The 25,185-nt window shown below is 34.8% G+C and overlaps 1 protein-coding gene across 1 annotated transcript; it reads right to left on the bottom strand.

The window, feature by feature from the left end:
- Positions 1-6,774: 6,774 nt before the first annotated feature.
- On the bottom strand, positions 6,775-23,772 carry LOC125650050 (protein unc-119 homolog B-like). The gene is made up of 5 exons (XM_048877991.2): positions 23,498-23,772; positions 21,841-21,954; positions 14,324-14,432; positions 13,893-14,065; positions 6,775-7,055 (listed from the first exon to the last, which is right to left on the bottom strand). The coding sequence occupies exons 1-5, from the start codon at positions 23,652-23,654 to the stop codon at positions 6,943-6,945; spliced, it is 666 nt and encodes a 221-aa protein (XP_048733948.2). The 5' UTR covers positions 23,655-23,772; the 3' UTR covers positions 6,775-6,942.
- Positions 23,773-25,185: the final 1,413 nt, after the last annotated feature.

The raw sequence follows: 25,185 nt of genomic DNA, 5'->3' as shown, positions 1-25,185 counted from the left end.
GCGATCTGATTTAGCACAGTGTTTGGGAGACTTTAATAGAAAGGTGTTGACTTACACTGCGTAGTTTCTAGAAATAGAATTTTCTTGAATTTTGTTTGACAGGTAGTATCAAACACAGTTATATATCTTATTGTAGCATTTCATAATTGTTCATGTTTTAAGAAGTTCTGGGTGTTTTTGTTTGTTTTTTACATGTCGAGAAGGATTTGATTGTCGATATCTCCTGACGAGAAAAGAGAGACTGATTAGACAACATGTTTCATTTGTCAGGTAGACAAGGATGAGGCATTGAAGTCCGCTTGATCACATGAATTACGCAAGAAGGTTACTAATTCACCTCCGCAATGCTCTCTCTTGAAAAGACACAACCAGCGATACATGTAGAGTTCATGAAAGGCAGTTTTTTGTGTTAGTAAAATACCCAGCAGATTCTCTTTAATCGCTATTGATCAAGCACATGAACATACTATTGCAATCGTGATAAGCGATGGCGGTGCTATTGGTCTTACAGAAGACACTACCGCCCTTCGGAGATGGATGATAGCTGGACCAGAGATCAACAGACAGGTTGACGAATTTACAACTGCAAGTGGGAATGTTAAAAGAAGTTTCAGCATCAAGAGGAAACACGTGGAACACGAAAACAGTTCCATGACAAAGTAGGTAAACTAATGGAAACACTGATAGAATTGGGTAATCCCTTTGAAGAAGAATCTACATATCTCTAAGCTATAGATACCAAAGATGTTGTGGACTGTAGTGTTGCAGATTCGCTGCAAAGGCTGTCGGAATCAGGCAGACAGTAATATAGAAAGTTCGTGCAAGGTTTGAACAGTACAGAACATTCTGGTTTTTTATGAGCCTATTTAAAAAAACAATCCATAACATCAAAACCCACGACTTTTCAACACTTTACACGACCATTCCTCACGATAAATTAAAGACTAGACTTATTGACATCATAGACAGTTGCTTAAACAAAAATGGAAAACGGAAATATTCATTTCTAGTGATGAGTCATCAAAAAAATTGCTTTGTTAAACATCTCTGATTCTACGCACAAGTACTCTGAAATTGAAATAAAAAATATACCAGAGTTCCTTATTGACAATATCTTCGTGGTCTTTGGTGATCAGGTCTTCCAACAGTCTGTTGGAATTCCCATGGGCACGAATTGTGCTCCTTTGTTAGCAGACCTGTTTCTATATTCACATGAAGCAGAATTTATTAAAAAAAAAACTTCTACATGAGAAGAAAAAATCTCTTGCTGTGGCCTTCAATTCGACATTTAGATATATCGACGACGTTTTGTCTATTGACAATAATAAGTTTCATTCATATGTCGATTTGATATATCCCTGTGAGCTCAAAATAAAAGACACCACAGAGTCGTCCTCTTCTGCTTATACTTAGATATTGTATTGAAAGTAGACATTAACGGCAAACTGACAACTCAACTGTGTGACAAACGGGATGATTTCAGCTTCTCCATCGTCAACTTCCCATATTTATGTAGCAATATTCCATTATCACCTGCATATAGTGTTTATATCTCTCCACTGATTCGATACGCAAGAGCTTGTTCTGCGTATGGTCAGTTTTTAAATCGAGGCAAGCTACAGACAAACAAGTTGATGTTACAGGGTTTTCAACAGTCTCGATTGAAGTCAGCATTTCGCAAATTCTATGGTCGTTATAACGATCTAGTTTGTCAATAACACTGATTTTGACTGCTGATAACTCCGTTTACTTGATCAGGAGATAGGGCTCACGGCTGGTGTGACCGGTCGACAGGGGATGCTTACTCCTCCTAGGCACCTGATCCCACCTCTGGTGTGTCCAGGGGTCCGTGTTTGCCCAATTATCTATTTTGTATTGCTTATAGGAGTTATGATATTGATATCTTCACCTTTCATTCAGAAGCTACTAAATCAAAGCTAGCAAATCTGAAAGATGACTAACTTTTTCACGATTGTTCATCTCTTGTTAGAGCGGGCAATATAATCATGCTGACTTCTTTCAACATGAAATTTGGAAATACCCACCGTCCTTTTCTTACACGGGGTCTATCAATTCTGTTATCGTCACAGTTGATGTCAATTTTGGAGAATGAGTTAGATTTTCCCGTGACTGAGCCTCCGACAGATACATTGATGATAGATGGGGCAGTCAAACAAGTTGATGGTACAGGGATTTCAACAGTTTCGATTGAAGTCAGCATTTCGCAAATTCTATGGTCGTTATAACGATCTAGTTCGTCAATACAACCTCGCATTGGGTCAAATGCTGTCTGACGTGTTTCATACCGATTGTTAAGCCGTTCTTGGCACACTGATTTTGACTGCAGATAACTCCGTTTACCTGATCAGGATATGGGGCTCACGGCGGGTGTGACCGGTCAACAGGGGATGCTTACTCCTCCTAGGCACCAGATCCCACCTCTGGTGTGTCCAGGGGTCCGTGTTTGCCCAACTATCTATTTTGTATTGCTTGTAGGAGTTATGAGATTGATCACTGTTCGTTATCTTCACCTTGCATTGATCAACTCAACACAACCTGGTTCTTGCTAAACGTTTGACGAATATGCCGATGAAGTTATATTACCCCATATAAAACACTGTGGACTACATGGAAGAATAAATATTCTTTACGATGTTTATTATGACGACAGTCTCAAGGGTGAAATGAGGAAAAAATATAACATGGGTGGACAGTGGAAGGTGACAGTAAACCTTCTAAGGCATGGAATTTGTTTTAGATGTGGCGAAAAGGAACCAGCTTTTCGGTTTTCTTGCTAACAAAATTGCAGGAATGACTAGTGAAACTGTGATTTTTGTGACAAAAGATACATGTTCTGAGAATAGTGAAAGCGACGTGTCTAACCATGCAACCATGAAGAAACAGACAGTCGAATGTTCCTACATGCCAAGGACAAAGCTATCCACGGTAGCGATAGCATAATGATAGTTAACTCTGAAACTGATTTTTAGATGGATTCTTATTCACGACATCGCCAAGGCTCTTGGACCGAAAGCAAGAGCCCTCCCATTTTTTCATGCTTCACATGGTGTGATACAGTATTTGTCTTTATTGGGAAAGGGAAAAATCATGTTGGCAAGCCTGGTGCATCGGATGTTTTCAGTTGATTGAGTGCTCCGATTGACAGCATTAGTTCTGATTGTGTCGATATTATTGAAGCATTCGTTGTAATTATGTATGACCGCTCCAGTTCAACAAAAGACATAAACGAAGCTAGACTTAATCTTTTCGCATGAAAGCAAAACACCGTATAATGCTATTCCGTCGTTCAAAGCTGAACTGACAGAGCACGTGAAAAGAGCTGTATTGCAAGCACGTCATACTTAGGGTCATTCCTTGAATCGGATAATGCAATTACCAGTACCAGATAAATGGGTTTGGCAAAAACAAGACAATGTGTGGGTGCCAGATTTGACCTAACTTCCTCCCATAGCGGGCTCATGCCAAGAACGTTTGAAAAGTGGCTGCAAGAAACAATGCTCCAGCAAAGTCTCAATATACCTGGCGAATTGCCAATACGAAACTAAAGTGACCAGGAAATTAAATAGTTTCATTGTTATTGATATCTGTATTAATATATGGAGGTGACCATTCTACATTGATTCAGTGCCTTTTTATGGGATTCGAAACTGTGACTGAGATGTATGAGAGTTTGACTTCTAGACAGGCAATTCTATTTTCACTTTAAACGGCAAGTTGAAAAGAGCATACTGCATCTTTGATGTAAAATATCTCTAAAAGGAATCAAGGACCCTATTGCAAATTTGGCCTTGTTGGAAAGGTTAGGATTTTTGTTTTGATATCTGTCATTATACTGGGATTTTTTTTTTTTTTTTTAATTAGGAGGGGTTGAAAATGGGTATATTTTCTTCATTTTTGTTGATTTTTTACTTCCAGCATGGCAGGTGCCTGAGTGTATCTCGACCCATTTCCAGGCTAGAAACAGATGTCATGATGGACCTTTAAAATCTTTCACATGTGTACTTTCAAGAACCATATACATTATTTTTGAAAATTGGTTGCCATGGTAATAAAATCTGAAAATTAAAACATGGGCTCCTGAAGGCGAATTTTCCTTCATTTCCTGGTAGTTTGAGACCTAATTGTAAGTGCCACAGATCCGGATTGCAATGTACAGCATTATGTAGTTGTAGTTGCGATGATACATGAATGATTTCTATGGTAAAAATTAGAGTTTATTACCGAATATGCGCGTTATAAAATAATATTAAAATCATAAAAATCAGTTTTTATACTTTCTGCATCATTTTTACCCACCTTTTGATCAAAATCCCAAATCTGATGAAATTGCGTTTCAGATTTTGCCGCCATTTTTATAACCCGCCAGCCATCTTGAAAGATGGCGAAATCGAAGTGGCTCACGGTTTCATTTTAAAGAGCATGTATCGTGGAACAATTGTGCAAAATTTAAAATTTGGTGCTTGATTCATAATATGAAATATTTTGTCAGGTTCCCACCCCATCCTACTCCCATGGGTCATGATTCTAACAAACTGGAATCAGAACTAATCAACTATGCCAGGAAGCTTTCGCATAAATTTGAACTTTTCTGGCCTAGTGGTTCTTGAGAAGTTTATAAAGATTTTTCCCACAGGCACCTGAAGTATGGATATTACTACCCCTCCCCCTTTTTTCATAATTTTTTTTTTGGTGGCAATAATTTCTCTGAAATGTATGAATTCCCAGTCTATCTCATCCCTCTTTCGATTCATGTAATCGTTTCACGCTTTTTGTAAGCTTTAAAGATTGGCCTTCTACCGGTATAATAAAATACACAAGGTAAGAAACAAAAATTGTATCTGGGTTCTCTCTTCCACCAATAAAAACTGGGCGCCACTAGATAACTGAAAAATTGTTGAGTGTGGCGGAAAACATGAATCATTTCATTTAAATTCCAACTTTCCTGGCCCAGTGGTTATTGAGATTTTTAAATGTCTCCACCTTATTTTTGCATTTTCGTGATTATCTCACTTTGGATAAGGGTGTTGTACTTCATTTGAACAAACTTGAGGCCTCCGTCGCCGAGTGGTTAGAGCATCGTGCTATATGCTACATGCTTTTTGCCAAGTTTGAAATTGGTCGTGGTTCTAGTGAAGAAGTTGAAAATGTGAAAAGTTAACAGACAATGGGTGATCAGAAAAACTCACTTGAGCTTTCAGCTGTGGTGAGCTAGTAAATGGAAAGAGGAAATATCTTGTGATCAGTCATTCAAAAAATAACTTTGTTAAACACCAATCTGATACTGCTACAAGTACTCTGAAGTTGATGTTAAAAAGATGTTGGAGTCACTCGATAACAATCTTCGTAGTCTTTGGTAATCAGATCTTCTAACAGTCTGTTGGAATTCCCATGGGAACAAATTGTAATCGTTTATTAGTAACCCTTTTTTATATTCTTATGGGGCAGAATTAATTCAAAAGCTTCTACATCAGAACAAAAAATCTCTTGAACTTGACAATGTTTTATCTATTATCAATAATCATATTCATTCATGTGTCGATGACACCAGTCTTCCAAATCTCCTTCACGTTTAGATATTTTATTGAACATCGATGTTCACGGCAAACAAACATCTCAACTTTATGGCAATCTAACATCTCAACTTTATGACAAACGGGATGACTCTAGGTTTTCCATCCTAAACTTCCCATATTCATGTAGTAATATTACAATATCACCTGCATATGTTGTTTACGTCTTTCTCAAAAGCTTCATTAAATCAAGGCAGGCTACTGACAAATACGTTGATGTTACAAGGGTTTTAACGGTTTTATTTATAGTTAGCATTTTGCAAATTCTATGGTCGTTAAGACAATCTAATTTACCAATCATAAGTTAAAATGCTGTACGACGTGTTTCATACCAATTGTTAGGCTGTTCTTTACACACTAATTTTGACTACGGATTACTTCCTTTACCTGATCAAGCTTTAGGGCTCATGGTGGGTGTAACTGGTTGACAGGGGATGCTTACTCCTTCTAGGCACTTGATCCCACCTCTGGTATGTCCAGGGGTCCGCGTTTGCCCTACTCATTATTTTGATTTCTTTATAGGAGTTACACGAGATGGATCTTCACCTTTTCTGTACATGAAACATTGCATCATAATTCAGGTCAAGAAATATAGTTTATATATCCATCACATGCATGTATCTAATTATGCAAGTCTTTGAAGCAGCCTTGTGGTTAGTGTGTTAAATTCATAACCTGAAAGTCCCATAACTCATGGTTTGAACAAACTTGAATTTTCATTATATAAGGAAACCTTAACGCAAGCCTTGTTTTCTTCTAGTTCAGCAGTCCTCGAGAAGAAACCTCACCCTAAAATCAGTATTTATCATCTACTCTTACAAGTATTTGAAGAAATTTGAGTCCCCTTAACCCAAGGATTCTTTGTGGCAAGGTTGGTTCTGGAGAAGTTGAAAACATTAATGAGAAAAGTTTACAATAATAACTAAACTCAGTTGAAACAACTGGACAAATTTTTATTAGAAATGCTAAATTCGCTTTCCTGCACAATGAATTGGAGTGGTGATGATCCTTAGACATTTAAAACTCAACACTAAGCATTGAAGTTATGTCTATTTCTGTATTGCTTTCCTTACATGAAAAATGCCAAACACACAAACGAGTACCATCCTGTTGAAGTTTCTCACATCTTTGACCAGAGAATGACATAATGTTTATCACCATTATCCATGTTAATGAAAAAGAATTATTTCACAATATTTTTATTTCCATCACACATGCATACTTAAAAAATAATTTGCTTAATTTACATTGAATGATAAAAATATGTAACTTGGAATGCCACAAAACATACTTCTAAATATATAATTTAATATATTCATAAATGATGAAAAGTTCTCCAGTCCAGCTGAAGCTATGTTCCTCCATTGTAGGCATAGTCTGCTTTGTTATGCATGATGAGTGTATCTTCCACAAAATAAAAGCTGTCTGACCTTGTCTCAAATGGATGTCTGATCATATCCTCCACTGTAAATAAAATATATTTTGCTATGTAAAACATGTCTACCCATTTTTAACTTCATCTTGACCAAAGGGCAAACTGAATTAACATTCTACCACACGATTTGCATATTGATATCAACACCTGACATTTTGAATGGTTATTAGAGGAATTGTCTCATGCGAATATAATGATCTAAGCCATGGTGTTTCAAGGAGTTCAGTTGGACATGCAAAAATAATTTTGATTACAGCCAAATTCTGTCTGTCCAACTAAAATTCCCTTTGTCCTTTGGGAGGAATGATCTATCTCATGGTGTTTCAAAGAGTTTAGCTGGACATGCAAAAGTTTTTGATAAGAGCCAAACTGCATCTGTTCAGTTAAAGATTCATTAATGAGTATACAAGAAGGCTGTGGAAATAATTCGGTCACTCTTTTACTTATGGGGCAGAAAAATTAGTCACTCCTTTAGTTATGGGGTATGTCTTTGTACAACCCCAAATTGTAAAGTAATTATATCATGTGAAACAAATCTAGATGCATGTAATAGAATGAAACACGTTTAGAAATGTAGTTATTTGAACAATTCAAGAAATAAATTGACAAGTACATGATTTTGTCCCATGCACACTCATCTGTTTATGACTATGAATAGATTAATAAACATTTGACAACTAGGAGTACTGTGGCGGTGCATTTTATTACATGCAGAATTCAATTCCTGTTGGTTCAATTATAAGATGAAGGTCACTGAAAGTTGATTTCAAAATTCCTTGTGTACAAAATTTTTCAGTTTTTATCAAATACTTTGCATAGACTTTAGTTTCTATTGGTATTCAAGAAGGAAAGTAAAATGTACATGACCCACAAAAGGGTTATGCCATATATGGCCATAACATCTTACTTAACGTATAGGTCACACTTTTTACCCGAGATACATTAACTGGCTGAGTTTGATGATTCTAGTCCAGTTACAGTTGAACAGGATTTTGGCATGTTTGGCCATATGTCTTAATCAAAGGTCACAGTGACCTTAACTTTAAAGTGCAACCCACCCTCTATCCAAGACATATCAGCTGACAAAGTTTAATGATTCTAGGTTTCCTGGTAAGTTGTGAGCTGGACATGAAGCGGGACAGAATTGCCATAGTCGAACATATAAACAAGAGGCCCATGGGCCACATCGCTCACCTGAGTCACCTTGGCCCATATCTGAAGACTTTCCATATATATTTGCATGTAAAACCTTAGTCCCTATTATGGCCCAAACTACCCTTTGCACTATGGTAGTGCAAAGGGTACACTATGTCAGAAAGCTTTCATGTAAATGTCAACTTCTTTGGCCCAATGGTTCTTGAGAAGAAGATTTTAAAAGCTTTTTCCTATATTTGTATGTAAAACTTTGACCCACCCCCCCCTACTTGTGGCCCCATCCAACCCCCCGGGGGCCATGATTTGAACAAACTTGAATCTGCACTATGTCAGAAAGTTTTCTTGTAAATATCAGCTTTTCTGACTCAGTGGTTATTGAGAAAAAGATTTTAACTATATATTTGTATGTAAAACTTTGATCCCCCTTGATACCCCGGGGGGCCATGATTTGAACAAACTTGAATCTGCACTATGTCAGAAAGTTTTCATGTAAAAATCAGCTTTTCTGGCTCAGTGGTTCTTGAGAAGATTTTTCCTATATATTTGTATTTGTAAAACTTTGATCCCCTATTGTGGCCCCATTCAACCCCCGGAGCCCATGATTTGAACAAACTTGAATCTGCATTATGTCAGGAAGCTTTCATGTAAATCTCAGCTTTTCTGGCTTAGTGGTTCTTGAGAAGAAGATTTTTAAAGTTTTCCCCTATATATTTGTATGTAAAACTTTGATCCCCCCTTGTGGCCCCATCCTACCCCCGGGGGCCATGATTTGAACAAACTTGAATCTGCACTATGTCAGAAAGTTTTCATATATAAAAATCAGCTCTTCTGGCTCAGCGGTTCTTGAGAAGAAGATTTTAAAACATTTTTCCTATATATTTGTATGTAAAACTTTGATCCCCTATTGTGGCCCCATCCAACCCCAGGGGCCCATGATTTGAACAAACTTGAATCTGCATTATGTCAGGAAGCTTTCATGTAAATCTCAGCTTTTCTGTCTTAGTGGTTCTTGAGAAGAAAATTTTTAAATGACCCCACCCTATTTTTGCGATTATCTCCCCTTTGAAAGGGACATGGCCCTTCATTTGAACAAACCTGAAAGCCCTTCACCCAAGGATGCTTTTGGCCAAGTTTGGTTGAAATTGGCCCAGTGGTTCATGAGAAGAAGATGAAAATGTGAAAAGTTTACAGACAGACGGACAGACAGACGGACGCCAGACAAAATGTGATCAGAAAAGCTCACCTGAACCGAAGGCTAAAAACAATTACTGTAAGTGTGATAAAATCTAGATAAACAAGAGACCCAAAGGCCTCATCAGTCACCTGAGAATTAGTTTAAAATATCACTAGTACCAAGGGGTAAGAAATCTAGAAAAAAATTCCTGATCTGTTTTATTTAAGCTAAATTCTAATATTCATCAACAGAAAACAAGATGTGTTCTTAATCTTAAAAGTTAAATGCTCCCCAAAGTGCCTATACTGATGAAATACTTTTCATAATATATAATATATGTAACATTAATGGGGAATGCAACCCAAAACAAATTTACAGTATAAATGATAGGATTAATTATACGATAAAAATATGTCATACTATTCTGTTGGTATACTGCCTAGAAAAGCTTCAGTACTAATTTGAAACGTTAAAAATTGAAATTTCTGCCATCTATAGAGGCTGTCATGATGTGGAACTCCTTTGTATTCAAGACCACGAAAATCAATAATTTTGATGTCACACCGTCTGTTCCGGTTTTGATGAGATTCTAAGATCATCAAAGATGTGCATGTGGTAGATTTTACGAATAGATAGGTTGATGCCTATCTGTCAAGCTATTAATTGCACTAATGCGAAGGGTAGATGTGATAAAAGGTTTTTTCTCTCGAAATCCTGACCCAACCAAGTCATCTGAAAAGAAAACACTATGCCAACTGTGGATCCATCATTTGTGTAATGACAAGTTGAAGTTCGAGACATTTGTATGAAGAAATGTGTACCATCTGCCTGGTCTGCGACTCGACTGAACGTCTTTTCTCAATTTCTTCTTGTGAAAGAACGGGCTCAAATTTATATGGCTCCAAACTTAACTGTAAGTGACTTGTCATGTTTACAATGCTGCTGATGAAAGAAATCGGAACTGATGGTGTGACATCATAAATTAAACTTCAATGGCCGTTCTCTTTGCAGCGGGTAATTTAAAATATACGATGGATTGATATTGATTTAATCATTAAGCAAGGATTGTTGTTGTTAAAGATTGTCATTTACGATATCAGTAAGTAATACTTTATTCATAAAAGCCACAATGTGGTTATAGGATTGCCTTTCCCTTTAACACGATGACTAATTTGGACACGACGTTGAGTTGCAAAATTCACTATTTTGGTAAATCCTTTTCTGCTTTTCCTACATATTTATTCAGTTTTTAATATCATATCAGCAAACTTAAAAAAAGTCATTCAAATGATAATGACAATAATCACTAAAATAATTTTGGACTCACCCTGGAAACAAAACCCCATGGGATCATGAAATTTACAATTTTGGTAAAGGATTACCTACTCCTTCTAAATATCTATTTAGTTTCAAGATAGTATCAATAGCATTAAAGAAAATATCATTTTAAATGTTTTACACATATACACTATATATACATACCAAGTTTGACTCTGCACTGGAGTAAGTAAGTAAGTAATTTTTATTTAAAGTCAGAACTATATACAGGTAACAATAAACATGAGCTAAGAGCTCTTTAACCGACTATAGTCAGAAACTCTACCCCACGGATCATGAAATTTACAATTTTGGTAGAGGCTTTCCTGTTCTACATCAAAACACATTTAGTTTTTGTGGTTGTAAAGATTTTTTAAAATTGGTCAATTTTTGCCCTGCCTCTATGACCCTAGGGGTGCAGAGTCCTGAAATTTACAATTTATATCCCCATTGTCATAAAGATGCTTCAATCATACTAAATTTGAAAAGTTTATTAAAATGGTATAGTTAAAAATGTTAAATTGTTATTAACACATTTCATCACTGACCATTTTGGTCCCACCCTGATTGTCAAAAGCCCTACCCCTGGGATCAGGAGATTTACAATTTTGATAAAGAACTACCTGTCCTTTCTAAACATCCATTTATTTTCAATTTAGCATCAATAGCAATAAAGAAGATATTTTTTTCAGATGTTTCACATAAATATTACATGCATATATATACCAAGTTTGGCCCCGCCCTGGAGTCAGAATGTTTACCCTGGGGATCATGAAATTTACAACTTTGGCAGAGGCCTTCCTACTCTACATCACTTTGCATTTAGTTTTTCTTACATATTAAGTTGAATTGGCCTTACTATGCATTTAGTTTTACAGATGTGTGGTTGTACAGCAGAAGATTTTTGAAAATTGGTCAAGTCACAATTGATGGACTGTTGTAACTTTTTACCTTATCTGTAGGGATTTTCCTTTAATAGTCAACTACTAGGTTTGTATAGAATATGAAAGCTTTATGTAACTATTCAAGATAAGTGTCACAACGAGTGATGATGGACAGATGGATGTGCAGACAATGTGATTCCTATAGGGCCTTCACATTTTCAATCTCTTTTATGGTCAACTCCTTCTGAATAGAATTTGTATTGTTACAATGAATATTGTGTGAGGAATTGTGTCACAAGAGAGACACATACAGAATATTATAACTCCCCAAATTTATAGGTCTTTCTTCTTAAAGTATTTCTGTACAAAATTTGAAAATGTTTGCATTATCGCTTCACAACAAAAGTGTTGATAAACTGACAGATGAACGAATTCCTATAATATCTATTTCATCCTGGTGATAAATAAACATACAGAAGCAATGTTCTGGTTGCAGTGGCTCAGTGGTTAAAGAATTCACTTCATATCAATGTACTAGTGTACCAAGTTTAATATCTGTCAAGCAATGTCTACATGTAAACATATTTTTTATTATTATTTATATGTTTAAAATGCTGAGAGTTTGTGGTTGGAAGGGATAGCCTGGGTGATATTGAAGCATATTGTCTCACTGTGGATCAGCCAAATCTCAACGTAAAATGGATAGAAAACAAGATAGTTGGTAAAATGGGTAGTAAAAACCGGGCCGGGCCGGGTCACCTTCGTAATCCGAATTTTATAGTTTTCTTCGTTACTTTATTTTCGTTTTAAAATGCGAAACTTCTTAATCTTAATTTGGATGATACATTGGATCTTGGCTACAAAAATTACGGCATAATTTTGCTTCACAGTGAAAATATCAATGATTGTTTATTTCTGGTTGGTAAAATGGGTAGCGAGAAAAAATACACATATTTTTGTGATTACAACTGATATATGTTACACAACAATGAAACTTGACATGATTTAGATAAATTTATCACCAAAATGCTGCAGTACCTGTTATGTGAGTCTTATATATTTCATATTTATGATTCATTAAAACCCGGGTCAAAAGGAAACCGGATACGGGTAACCCATGGCCAAATATTAAAATTCCGAATGAAAAGAGGGTGTTAGCTGTCACTTTCATCTTCGACTCATCCTGAATGTAATTCAGCTTCCCATCAATTACTAATTATGAATGGATATCACTTTGATCTCACAATTACGGTTAATTAATCAAAAACATTAGCAACTAAATCGGAATAAATAACGCCGGCCTGGGTCAACCACATCCGGTTTCCTCTTGGCCCGGTTTTGGAAAAATCGCCGATAAGTAAAATAAAAGGCATCGAAATGGTCAAATAATGCATCGAGTATAAAATTCAACTCTCTATGAATTGAAAAAATGCAAGGTTTTTAGCAGCAGGTGCATAGTTTATCGAAAATATGCAACAATGTGTGTTCTAGTCTCGCTACCCATTCTACCAACCAGATTTTATATAATCATTTTATCAATGTATAATGAGTATTATATACTTTTAGGAGATTTTAATCTTGCACTAATTAAGCCCAGATATTGATACAAATAAATATACTTCAATAAATAACCCAAAATCAAGGAAGAAATTATTAGAAATTATGGATGACTTACAACTTCTAGATTATTTTAGAATTTTGAATCCTGATAAACCAAAGTCTGGCACCCTATAGCTGTGCTATTCAAAATCACTCGTGGATTAAAATTTTGTGTAATTTCACGAAAAGACAGATAATGATTCCTTATCACCTTGGTAAAATGTTTGTGTAGGTAATATTATGTGCTAAATTTGTACCGAAGACTAAATGTATCATTAAGAATATATTCTGTAAGTTTCAAAACAAATATATCAACGAAGAAAACTAAAGAAATCGGTTTACGAAGGTGACCCGGCCCGGCCCGGTTTTTACGAACCATTTTACCAACAATCAGAAAACAATGACAAATATGCACAAATGGAAAGACATTTCCATGATAGACAGGTGGAGGCAAGTTTGGTCAACTGATGAAATAAAATGTTGACTGTTTAATTCAATAAGTGCAGTATTCAATGTTGTCATTCCAATTTTTCAGGTCAGTATGGTAAAAATGGAAAGGCCATTTCATTTGTTATTTATTTGATCATTTTTAAAAAAAGCCCTACAAAATACATAGATGGTCCATTCCTATTGAAAATGGCCCATGAAAATTGTCAGTAGTGGTGGGGCCATAGTTCCATTGACTTTGATGGCCTTCCCTATCACTGGATTCTACAGTTATTACGTATATTATTTACCTTCCTCTGGTGATAGCACAGGAAATTCATAAATATGTTCCACTGTATTTCTGCTTTGTGGTATACAGAATCCAAATTCGAAGTCAAAGCTTTTCAGAAGTTTATCACGGAAAAAATGTCGCTCTATCATTCTGAATTTATTCACTGGTTTGTCTCCAACAACAAATTCAACTCTACAAAAACAAAAGAAAAAACATAAAATAATGATGTGCATCTGAAACATTAAACAAAAACAGCCCACCTAAATACACTAATCCATTAATGTACATTTTGCTCAAATGATAGTAACTTTTAGTAAGAGTAAATATACCCTTAGAGCACAAATGAAATGGGACCGAGAACATAGTGAGTAGCAATAAATGACTCTGACAGGTGACCTGACTCTCAGGCATACAAGTATACATATACAGTATGTCTTCTAATTTACTTACGTTGCTCCAACTGTTTTAAGTTTTAAAAACTGTGGTGTGAACTGGTATCGTACAAATCTTCCAGCATGAGGGTCTATTTCTTCAATATCTGTATCAGATTCACTATCATCTGAAGGTAAGAAAATGCAAAATTGTGGTTATTTCAAAACGAAAACAAATACAGGCAGTCTTAGTGAAGTTGGGGGGTGGGGGTTGGGGCTGGGTGTGTGTGTGTGTGTCTGCACGCACACATGCTTATGTTTGTGTTGGTCTCAATAGCACTGTTGGTTTTTCAGAATTATGTGACCAACTTTTTTCCCCTTGATCAAAGAATCCTGGATCAGGGTCATGACATACCACCTGGTCATAAGCAACCAGTGCCAAACATTTGCTTCTTTTAAGAGTCATTCTCTATGAGCATCATAATACAGATCCTGAAGCATACTACTACACCAGTGGAATGGTGAACAAACGCTGAATGGTTTGGGAATGATTGGTTTTGTTTGGGGAATGAATATTGTTTTAAACAAATTAATGTGACTGATATTGCTACAAGAAACGGATTCATAACGAAAAAATTTAATGTGTCTAATATCAAATTACAGTTGTAATTGAAAATAAATATCGGATCAAAATATCAAGAATTATGTTTGGGTATTCCCCATTACTGAATTTTTTTAATATAAAAAGACGCACTGAAACAGTGTACGCATTGATGTGTGCACACTATGCGACTCTTTAAGTTTGATCCTGGCAGATAGTTTGATTTGTTTTCAATTATTATATTGTTATTTTAGAAAGTCATTATTATTTATTTATCTTATTATTTCTGATTGTTCCTTTTTATCCATGATAAGATTGTTGAATGGCTAGCACAAAGTCTATGCATAAATGTACATCAACAACCCCTTCCCCACCCTCACTCCAGTGAGAATATATTTCACACATAAACTATAAAAATGTCTTTATTCAACATCTGTCTTCCGAAGTAGCTGATTTTTCTCTTTAATATGCATTTAATATATATATAAATTGTATCTGTACTTCAAAGACACTGTGACATATTGAATGTGAAAATATAAAGAAACAGATGCGACCTATTTGTTTTTTCAGTTTGAATTAATTTATCAGAGCACAGAATCAAGTTCAATAATCATTGTTCCATGACTATTAGATTTGAACATACATGTACTGCATCTTTTTCTTTCATTTCTGAAGCTTATAAAATATTTGTTTATTCTGATGTGGTTTGATACTTTCCTTCGTAAGTCACTGAACTACCTGTAATTTAAAGTAAACATGAAAATTTTCATTATACAGTAAAATATCTATATCTCGAATATGGGTTATACCCCTCTTAAGTCGATCACCGGTCCCAGCTGTATTCCCTATATAAATGATTTGAATACCCAGTTTCCATGGCAAAGTGTCTTCAAGGTCCCAAGCCCTAATTTCAACTTGTTTATATGAAAGTGCAGTCAATTTTATGGTCTACTAGACATACCTGATCTCATTACTTCATACATTCTCCCCTGGGCTATTCACTGGTGATTGCTAAGTAAACTTGACCATACATTCTCCCCTGGGCTATTCACTGGTGATTGCTAAGTAACCTTGAACATACATTTTCGCCTTTCACTGGTGATTGCTAAGTAACCTTGACCATACATTCTCCCCTGGGCTATTCACTGGCAATTGCTAAGTAACCTTGACCATACATTCTCGCCTAGACTATTCACTGGTGATTGCTAAGTAACCTTGACCATACATTCTCACCTGGGCTATTCACTGGCAATTGCTAAGTAACCTTGACCATACATTCTTGCCTAGACTATTCACTGGTGATTGCTAAGTAACCTTGACCATACATTCTCGCCTGGGCTATTCACTGGTGATTGTTAAGTAACCTTGACCATACATTCTTGCCTTTCACTGGTGATTGCTAATAACCTTGACCATACATTCTTGCCTGGGTTATTCACTGGTGATTGCTAAGTAACCTCGACCATATGCGAGGTTTCCATGTTGCAATAATATGCCAGTTTCGAGATAAGAGCTCTCCTGTGTAGGAGGTACATTTAGTGGAACATTGAGTGTCTAAGTGGGACAGAGTGAACTTACAGTCAGAGAGGAAGATGATAAAATGTATTAAAAGCGACTTCTCTGTGAATATTTAAAAGTAGGAAATACAAAATACTATTGAAAGAAATGTTTTACTAAGGTACAAACATAAAAACAATGTCATATTTGAAAGTAATATTCGGGATATGATACCTACGACCAACAAAAAAAGTGATATAATAAGTATTCCAGGTATTTAGTTACTTCCTGAATACTTATCACTTACATTAATAGTTTGTGTATCAGTTGAATTCAGGTGATGAAACAGCGTATGGGAAAAATACTGAGTACATTTACTTATGCAGTGACGAATATTCGTCCCACTCCCCCATGTAAACAAGTTGTTTCACGCCTTACTATGTACGAGAGTTCTTCAAAGGGAAATAATTCGAACGTATCTCTGAAACTGGCGTATTGGTAGGACAGCTTGGTATTTAGTGCAGTATTCGTGTATAAAAGGGGTAAATTCATGGCCAGTTATACATAATCTCACCCGATATATCATGAATAGTAAATTTGATAGATAAATGCAAACATTTTCAAAATGCAATTGAAGCTAATAATCATAAAAATGATAATGTATTAAATAATTTACACTTTATCATTAACATATCGAGAAACACGGGTCAAAGTGAACAGTTGCTTAAAAAAAGGTTGCACAAAAAATTGCCACTATTAAATGTCTCAACATAGTAAAGACAAGCTTTCAACCCCGGCATGAAACAAAGCTTCAAGCCATTGCTGATGTAGAGAGAACAGACAGTACAAATCATTGTTGAATATTGTGCATTTTTGTTTACATATCTCGAACCCCTGGATATCTCAAAGTTTTGTTGAGACGCTCAGACTTTGAGATACAGATATTTTACTGTATTTAATGATTTGTTTTCATTTATTGATAATTCAAAAGAAGCAATTTACTACACTGGACATGCATATTTATTTCAAATTGGATAATCATCATTTCTCTCTCAACAATTTTACTTTAATTTTAAGATTGTTATATTGAAACTATTTCATATTTGAATCCCTCCCATGAAGAGCCAAATAATGTCTTTAAAAATCGAGGCCATGCTTACCTGTCATTTTGTGAAACTGTTCACAAAGCTTGCAGGCCATTTTTAATGTTTCATGCAGAACATTAAAAAAACGGGCAGCATTTCGTGCAAAGCGTTCTGTACAAACTGTTAATTGTTCCATGCAAACCATTCCGTGTTCTGTGCAAGAATCATTTTGCACTGTTCCATGCAAGTGGTGTAGAAGCATGCTTCAGGGTCTGTACATACATATTGCAGACAGACAGACAAATAAATATGATTTCAAAATACATACATGTATTTTTCTTATTCAATATTGTAAAGTATTTCTGTACAAAATTTGAAATGATATGGTGAAAACTACTTTGAGTTACTGCATCACAATAAAAGTGTTGATGGACAGACTGACAATGTAATTACTATAGGACTCCCAAATTGAATGTGGGGCCCTTAATTGTTATAAAAAAAATTGGACATTACAATTTTAAAAATCTTCTCAAAATTTGAAAAATAAATGGACCAATTTCAACCATACTTGAAACAATGGTGAAGTGGATTAAAGTTTATTCAATTGAAAGGCAACACAATCTTCAAAATGAAATCATGAGAATCATAAATCATTGGATGTTACACATTAAAGGACACAACGCATGTTTCTGAACGTTTTCATTTTTTCAGCAAAATAATTCTTTTCATCCCTAAAACTACCTTAAATTTCAGCAAAATTAATTCTTTTCATGACCAAAACTACTTTAAATGTGTTTTTAATGAAATATATTGTGTAGTTTTTGAGTTGAAAGCGATGAAATTCAAATCTTGTGATATGCACATTTACTTTTCGCTATTTTACACGCTATTATGTGTGACGCCATCTGTGCCGTCGGGTTTGAAAATATCTATTAGCCATTTCATAAACAGATTAGATTTAATTGACAAAAAAAAACAATTATAAGGCTTGTAAATAACATTGTATTAAGGTGTTTAGTCATGTGCTAGGGTGTACTAGTTGTCGGTAGAAAGGATTTAGACTGAGTATATTTCAATTTTTTGAAGGAAGGTACGAGAAAAAAGACATGGATAATTTTTTGTTGGAGCAAGAACTTTACCTTTAAAAAAAACCCACCCAGTCAACTTTTCAAAAACTGCTTGGACAGAGACCCAGATAAACTGTGAGAAAATGATATATCAAAGCTAAGCACTACATAATTCTGTTCTGGTCTTCAAATGCAATACACACTCGGATCAACTGACATTCTCCTTGTAACAACATACCCAGTAGAATTTCTACCAACTGGTATAGGTTTACAAAAATTTTAAAGATACAAAATAATTGAGCTTTTAATTATAAATAATAGAATATTGTATTTCCTAAATCTAAATTGAATTATAGAATTATTTCCTCATTGAACTTGTAACATCTTGTCAGTATAATGTCGTGCTCCCACTTCCTAACGACGTGCAGATCACATCATAAATACTAATAAGATTGCTTTATCAAATTAAAATAATGTGATTTCCACTTTAAATTTGATTATTTTTATTGATTTGTGTGTGTTTTTCTTTTAATTTTCTTTCCGAAATGCACCTGTGACAGTAGCTTGGCCTATGGCCTAGTTGTCAACAATGTAACGTATTATAATTTGTCTAATCCAAAATATAAATAATAATTGCACTGTTTATTTTTAGAAAAACAGCACTAATTACATATATATAAAAGAATAACATTACCAAATAGTTTGTAGACAGCGACCCATATAAACATGTATATTTACTCGCAATATTGCTGATTTCATACTCGCTTTCCTCACTATATTTGGGTATTTACATTGCTATTTGTATGCACTGCTGGCGAAAACACATAAAACTCAAGAAATTTGTCAACATCGATTTAAATGTTGCCCATGGTGAATAAATTAGACCCCTAAAAGCTGAGTTTTTATTAATATCGCGCACTACTTTCACAATCAGTTGATTGAAGAAGGGCGCATGTGATGTCACTGTACCACATGACTACCTAACTAATTAACTAGACTTTTTGAAATGGGGCTTAGATTTAAGTCTGTATTGTGGTTAATTATCCCAAAATTTTGGCAAACGAACTATTAGAATTAATTACTATAAGCATAAAGAAGACAAAATGCATGTAATTTTGTATTCTTTGAAAACATGAGATGTGTCCTTTTTAAGATTCATTGTGCCAATTTCAACCAAACTTTGAACAAAAGATCCTTAATTAAAGAGCTTTAATTTTTTTTTATTAAAATAGAGGGCATGTCACTTTTCAAAGGGATGAAAATGGATGAGGAAGGCTTAGTTAAAAATCTTCTATAAAATCTAGAATTTCAAAACTTAAGCAAAAGCATAGCTTAAACATGTACAACTTGGATGACAAAATGAATTGCATCTAAATGCATCACATTTCCAAGTGTTATTTTTCTTCAGAAGTTACCTTTAATTTTATTTAGATTATCATTCTCTGCATGTTTTACACGAAAATATGTGTTTTAGCAGCCACGTTTGGGATTTAACAATGATAAAAACATGCTAGATTCCCTTTTTCTCCGGTAAATCTCTCTTCAGTACTTCTGATTCATGGTTTGTTTGTTATTATGTTATTATGTCCCTTTGAGAATTATTCATGTCACCAGCTGCAGCACTACAGGTTTAGACATATTACTCCGTGCAGTTATGTCATATACTAGATTTATCTCACATTGAATTTTTGCATTTATTTTTTCTTTAAAAGTATATTTCTGCATCTAAAAGCTTGTTGGGATTTATATCTGCCTGTTCTGGTGAAGTGTAAATCCACCCAGACACCAGAGAAAGTGATCCACGGATATACGTTGCCCTACTAACACAGTAGATAACACAAAATGTTAATTAACACTACACATCATACGATGCCTACGGCCATATGACATTGAGCTCATATTTTATGCATCAATAATTGTATTTCTCCAATATGAACTTTACACTGAGCAGTTGTGTAGAAAATCAATAACCACTATTATTGGAAATTAACCCAATAGACAACAAACTGTATACATAGAAAGGATGTTTAATCTTTATAAAATTTAAAGGAATTAGGTCAAAATCCAGTTCTTTTTATTGTTTTTTTGTACAAAAGTCTAGTTCTTTAGTTTTAAATCATTTTTTGTACATTCACTACAGAGACTAAAGTTTCTTGTAAAATTTGAATCTTACTTCTTTGTACTTTAGACAATTAGTCTACTCTAATTTCAAATTCTAATGAATGATTTTACTATAGATCAACAACAAGGTAACAAATGCCCTTCATTTCTATTGTACTCTTGATGTGTTTCACATCTTTAAAAACTTGAGACAGATTTATCACTTAATTTTGAATATGCATTGATCATTTACCATACTGTTTATTATTGATGATATTTTCTAAAGCCTAATTTGTATAAGTATTGGGGGTAAATAATAAATGAACCAGTCTGATTAATTATAATGAGTATGGGGTCTGCTTCTAATCTGACTGTAAATGTCAACAACAACAAAAAACAGCAAAAAAAACCCACCAAAAAAACAACAACAAAAAAACAGCAAAAAAAGTATAACTGTCTTGAAGACTGCATTAACTCACTCTATAGACAAATCGGTTCTAAAATATTCATCTCACTATAGACTGGAAAAATTTTCTATACATTTTGTGTATCAGTCTACCATTAATATCACACACTGATTTACTCTAGGTTTTCCTGATCAAAAGTGTAAAAAACAAAAAGAACTTATCTACACTAAGTTTATTGCAGAATTTAAGAAAAATGGTAACTCTTATAGAAGCTGGAAATTTGTGCATAGTAATACATAAGGCAAATACCAATATTCTAATTATACTTCTCATCAAGGAAACTATAAATGAACAGTCATTTCATTTCTTGCAAAACTGATTGATTTAATATTAATAAACTGAAAGAATAGCACATCTATATAAAAATGAAAGATAGTCCAAAGCTAGGTATTTGTCACTTTGATTGTCTGCTAAATGTAAACATAATAAACGTTCTGGACACTATAATGTAAACACTGCTACTTATCAACGTAAATATACCAAATGCGCTTGACACTTTTATGTAACTTTAGCTTATAACTAAATATATGTTGTGTTCTATAATTATATGTGTTAAAGACTTTATATTCAATGCCTCGAAAAGAAAACCAAAATGCAAATACAAGTATCAAATAAAGTTTACCAGTGAACATGACGTTATGATGTGCATGCATGTTGTCCATGATGCACTGACGCTTATCATGCCAGCAGTGCAATTGATATAACTTCATGTTCACTGAAAACCATTATTTCTTGATTGAGCCCATCGGCTCAAGTGAACCAATGAAAGTATATCAAACCTGGTGGTGGAGGTTTGGCAACTTCAAACAAAACAGCTCCTGAATCCATGTCTCTCAACTTGAATCTTGTAAAGTCTATACCAAATATGTTGGCTTCAGGAGAACATAAATACTCTATGAAGAAAAAAAGAAATATATATCATTTATGCACACAAAAAACCTTCCACTATTTAGAAAATTAGGAAGATAATTGGCTTATGTTGTTCATACATGTACATGAATTGTAAAGAAAATGAAAAATCATTCAAGTGAGTCAGACAGAAGCTATTTGATATTAATAATGAACAAGAGGCCCACAGGCCTTATCAAACAAGATTTTAAAGAGTTTCCCGATATATTTGCATGTAAAAATTATGATCCACTACTGTGGTCCCAGCTTTCCTCTAGGGGTCATGATTTTAACAAACTTGAATCTGCACTATGTCAGGAAATTTTCATGTAAATTTCAACTCTTCTGGCCCAGTGGATCTTGAGAAGAAGATTTTAAAATAACCCCACCCTATTTTTACATTTTCATGATTATCTCCCCTTTGAAGGTAGTCTGAAATATTTGACGTTTTCCTGCCTTTTTTATGATTTCGATATTTACTGTGCCAAGAAAACGTCAGAACCGCGGTGCCATTACATAAACTGGGAATTTCGCCGCCTCCAGCTGGAGGTGGCATTCTCGGGCCGATTTTAGATACTTGCGAACCGAATTCAAAGATAAACTCACAACTAATCAATAAAACGATGTTTCTTATACTTACTAATATCGATTTTATGGGTTCTTTCATCACACACACATAAACAGTATTTTGAAAACATTTTAACAAACTGTCGTGCTTTGTTTTGAGTCACAAGACTTGTTCGCTCAGATGACAGCGAAAATTTGGTTGAATACAATTGTGTGCTTCTGTTATCGAATTTTGGAGTGATATTTTCATTTAATCAATATTAGTAAGCATCTCCAGCTGGAAGCGGCATTCTCGTGCCAATTTTAGGTACTTGCGAGTCGAATTCAATGTGAAATTTCCAGTTAATGTAATGGTGCCGGTTCCGACATTTTCCTGGCATGGTAATTATCAAAATCATAAAAAAGCCAGGAAAACGTCAGATATTTTGGACTACTTTGAAGGTGGCATGACCTTTTATTAGAACAGAACAGACTTTAATCCCCTTCATCCAAGGATGATTTGTACTGAGTTTGGTTGAATTCCGGAGAAGACGATGAAAATGTGAACAGATGGACAAACAGACAACAAACAAAAGGTGATCAAAAAAGCTCACTTAAGCTTTTAGCTCAGGTGAGCTAATAAAAAGCCACTACCGACTCTCGCTTCAATACGTACAAGAGTGTATATGCTGACTATGACATTATTATAGGATATTATTAGTGCACATTTAATTTACTTTAATTCGCACGGGTCAACTTACATCCGATGCAGCAATATTTAGGTAAGTCTGATGCACAACCCGATGTCGATCATGCAATATTTCTTTCACAACTTTCGGTTGTGCAGTAGATCGATTGGTTGTGCCATACGCACTTTCTAACACAACTGTCGGATCACAAATAAATCGGCCGCTCCTGTCACCGATAATGAGCAGGCCGGATCTTGTACAATGATGCAATATATGAATAAACACAAGGTTCTAATTTTGCTTAAATACTAACTTTCTGTAATTCTATTCAATCGAAGAACTTCTTCTGGAGTAATTGCGTCCCTCTTCAGCAACTCGTCTTCAGTCACAGAGTCAATAGTTTTGTCCTTAGATTTGGCCTGGCGTGTTAAAAAACCACCACTTTTCTTTTTACCTGTTGTAGTACTCATTTCGGTTATTCGATTGTCATATTTCAAAATACATAAACATAAAGATGAAATCAGTGGATAGCGTACAAGATGGCGACGATGGCAACGGGAACTCTGGGAAGCGGTAGACAAAAGGTATGAGATACACTTTTTACCCCGACCAACTCGTACCAGCAGGTCAATTTGCACCAGATAGTTTATCTAAATAAACCTGATATCATGTTCGTTGTAATACTTAAAGAAAATAATTTGTAGATTTAGATTTTTTCAAATATCCCAAAAATGTAAAGAAGTTTCGAATTCTAGAAATTTTATATATTGATTAAAATATCCGAAATAAAAAGAGGCTCTACCATGAACCATTATATTTTCTTATAAAAGAGCTCATTTTCTTAAAGAAGATTATTGCTTGTTTCAATTCATTATAATTTTAAATGTGAAATTATCTTTAAAACATGTTTCTTTTGGTGATAAAATTGTTTTCTTACATCAATCAGAGATATGCGATTATTCATCACAAGTATATTTGTTTCTTTGAGTTTATTTAGCCGTCCATATTCGATAAATTAAGCGGTGATGACAGGTTTGAAATTTACAATAAGTCATAATATCTTTTTTTGGTAGGATATTTAAATATTTTTTTCCAGATTCGAGTTCACCCTTACATATTCGTAGTTTCTTTTGAGTTATATATTTCCAAATCAAGGCCGGTTTCTGATCCGATCCGCTCCACATGAACAAGATGTCCGAAAATTTGAATTCCATTTTTGTTTGAATTGATCAAATAAAGTAAGTTTTACTTTTGACTTTAGGCATTGGCATTACAGGTATTACATTGTGAAATGTTTGAGAGTTTACAACTTAAGCGCGGAACCAGGAATTTTGGCAAGACACCCCCCCCCCCACACACACACACATGCGAGCATCCTTGCAGAAGTTACAGAAACTTCAAAACACTGGTGCCAGGCTAGTGACACGCTCAATATTACACCAATTCTCATATCACTTTACTGGTTACCTGTGACAAATCAAGCGAAATATGAAATCCTGTTGTATACTTTCAGGGCTCTGCATGGATTAACCCCAGCAATGGCCAGCATACATCCAGAAACTAGTCCAAGTCTACCGTCCTCAGCGAACATTCCTTATCCATTCTAAAGCCACGTGCTGGTACTAAACTGAATGGTGAAAGACGGTTGGATGTTTGCTCATCAACCCTGAAGAACTGCCTTCCGCTGGATCTTCGATTCGAAGATTCATTACCCGTTTTTAAAAATACACTTAAAACATATCTAAAATTTAATTTGTTATTCGGTATTCATGTAAACAGTTATTTTTGTTATTTCAAAAAAATATATTGATTTGCCTATTATTAGTTACAATGTTAACATCAGTTTAATATCATATTTTATGTCTTTATTGTTCTTTGTTTAAATTTGTTTTACATGTAAAGCGCTTTAGGGTAATTGTGAACGATTTGACACACACACACACACACACACACACACACACACACACACACACACACACACACACGCGCGCGCGCGCGCGC

This window comes from Ostrea edulis, chromosome 1 (assembly GCF_947568905.1).
Source record: "Ostrea edulis chromosome 1, xbOstEdul1.1, whole genome shotgun sequence".
In the NCBI taxonomy this organism is placed as follows: Eukaryota; Metazoa; Mollusca; class Bivalvia; order Ostreida; family Ostreidae; genus Ostrea; species Ostrea edulis.
Note: the sequence above shows the minus strand (reverse complement) of the source record. Positions and strands in the feature narration are given on the sequence as shown.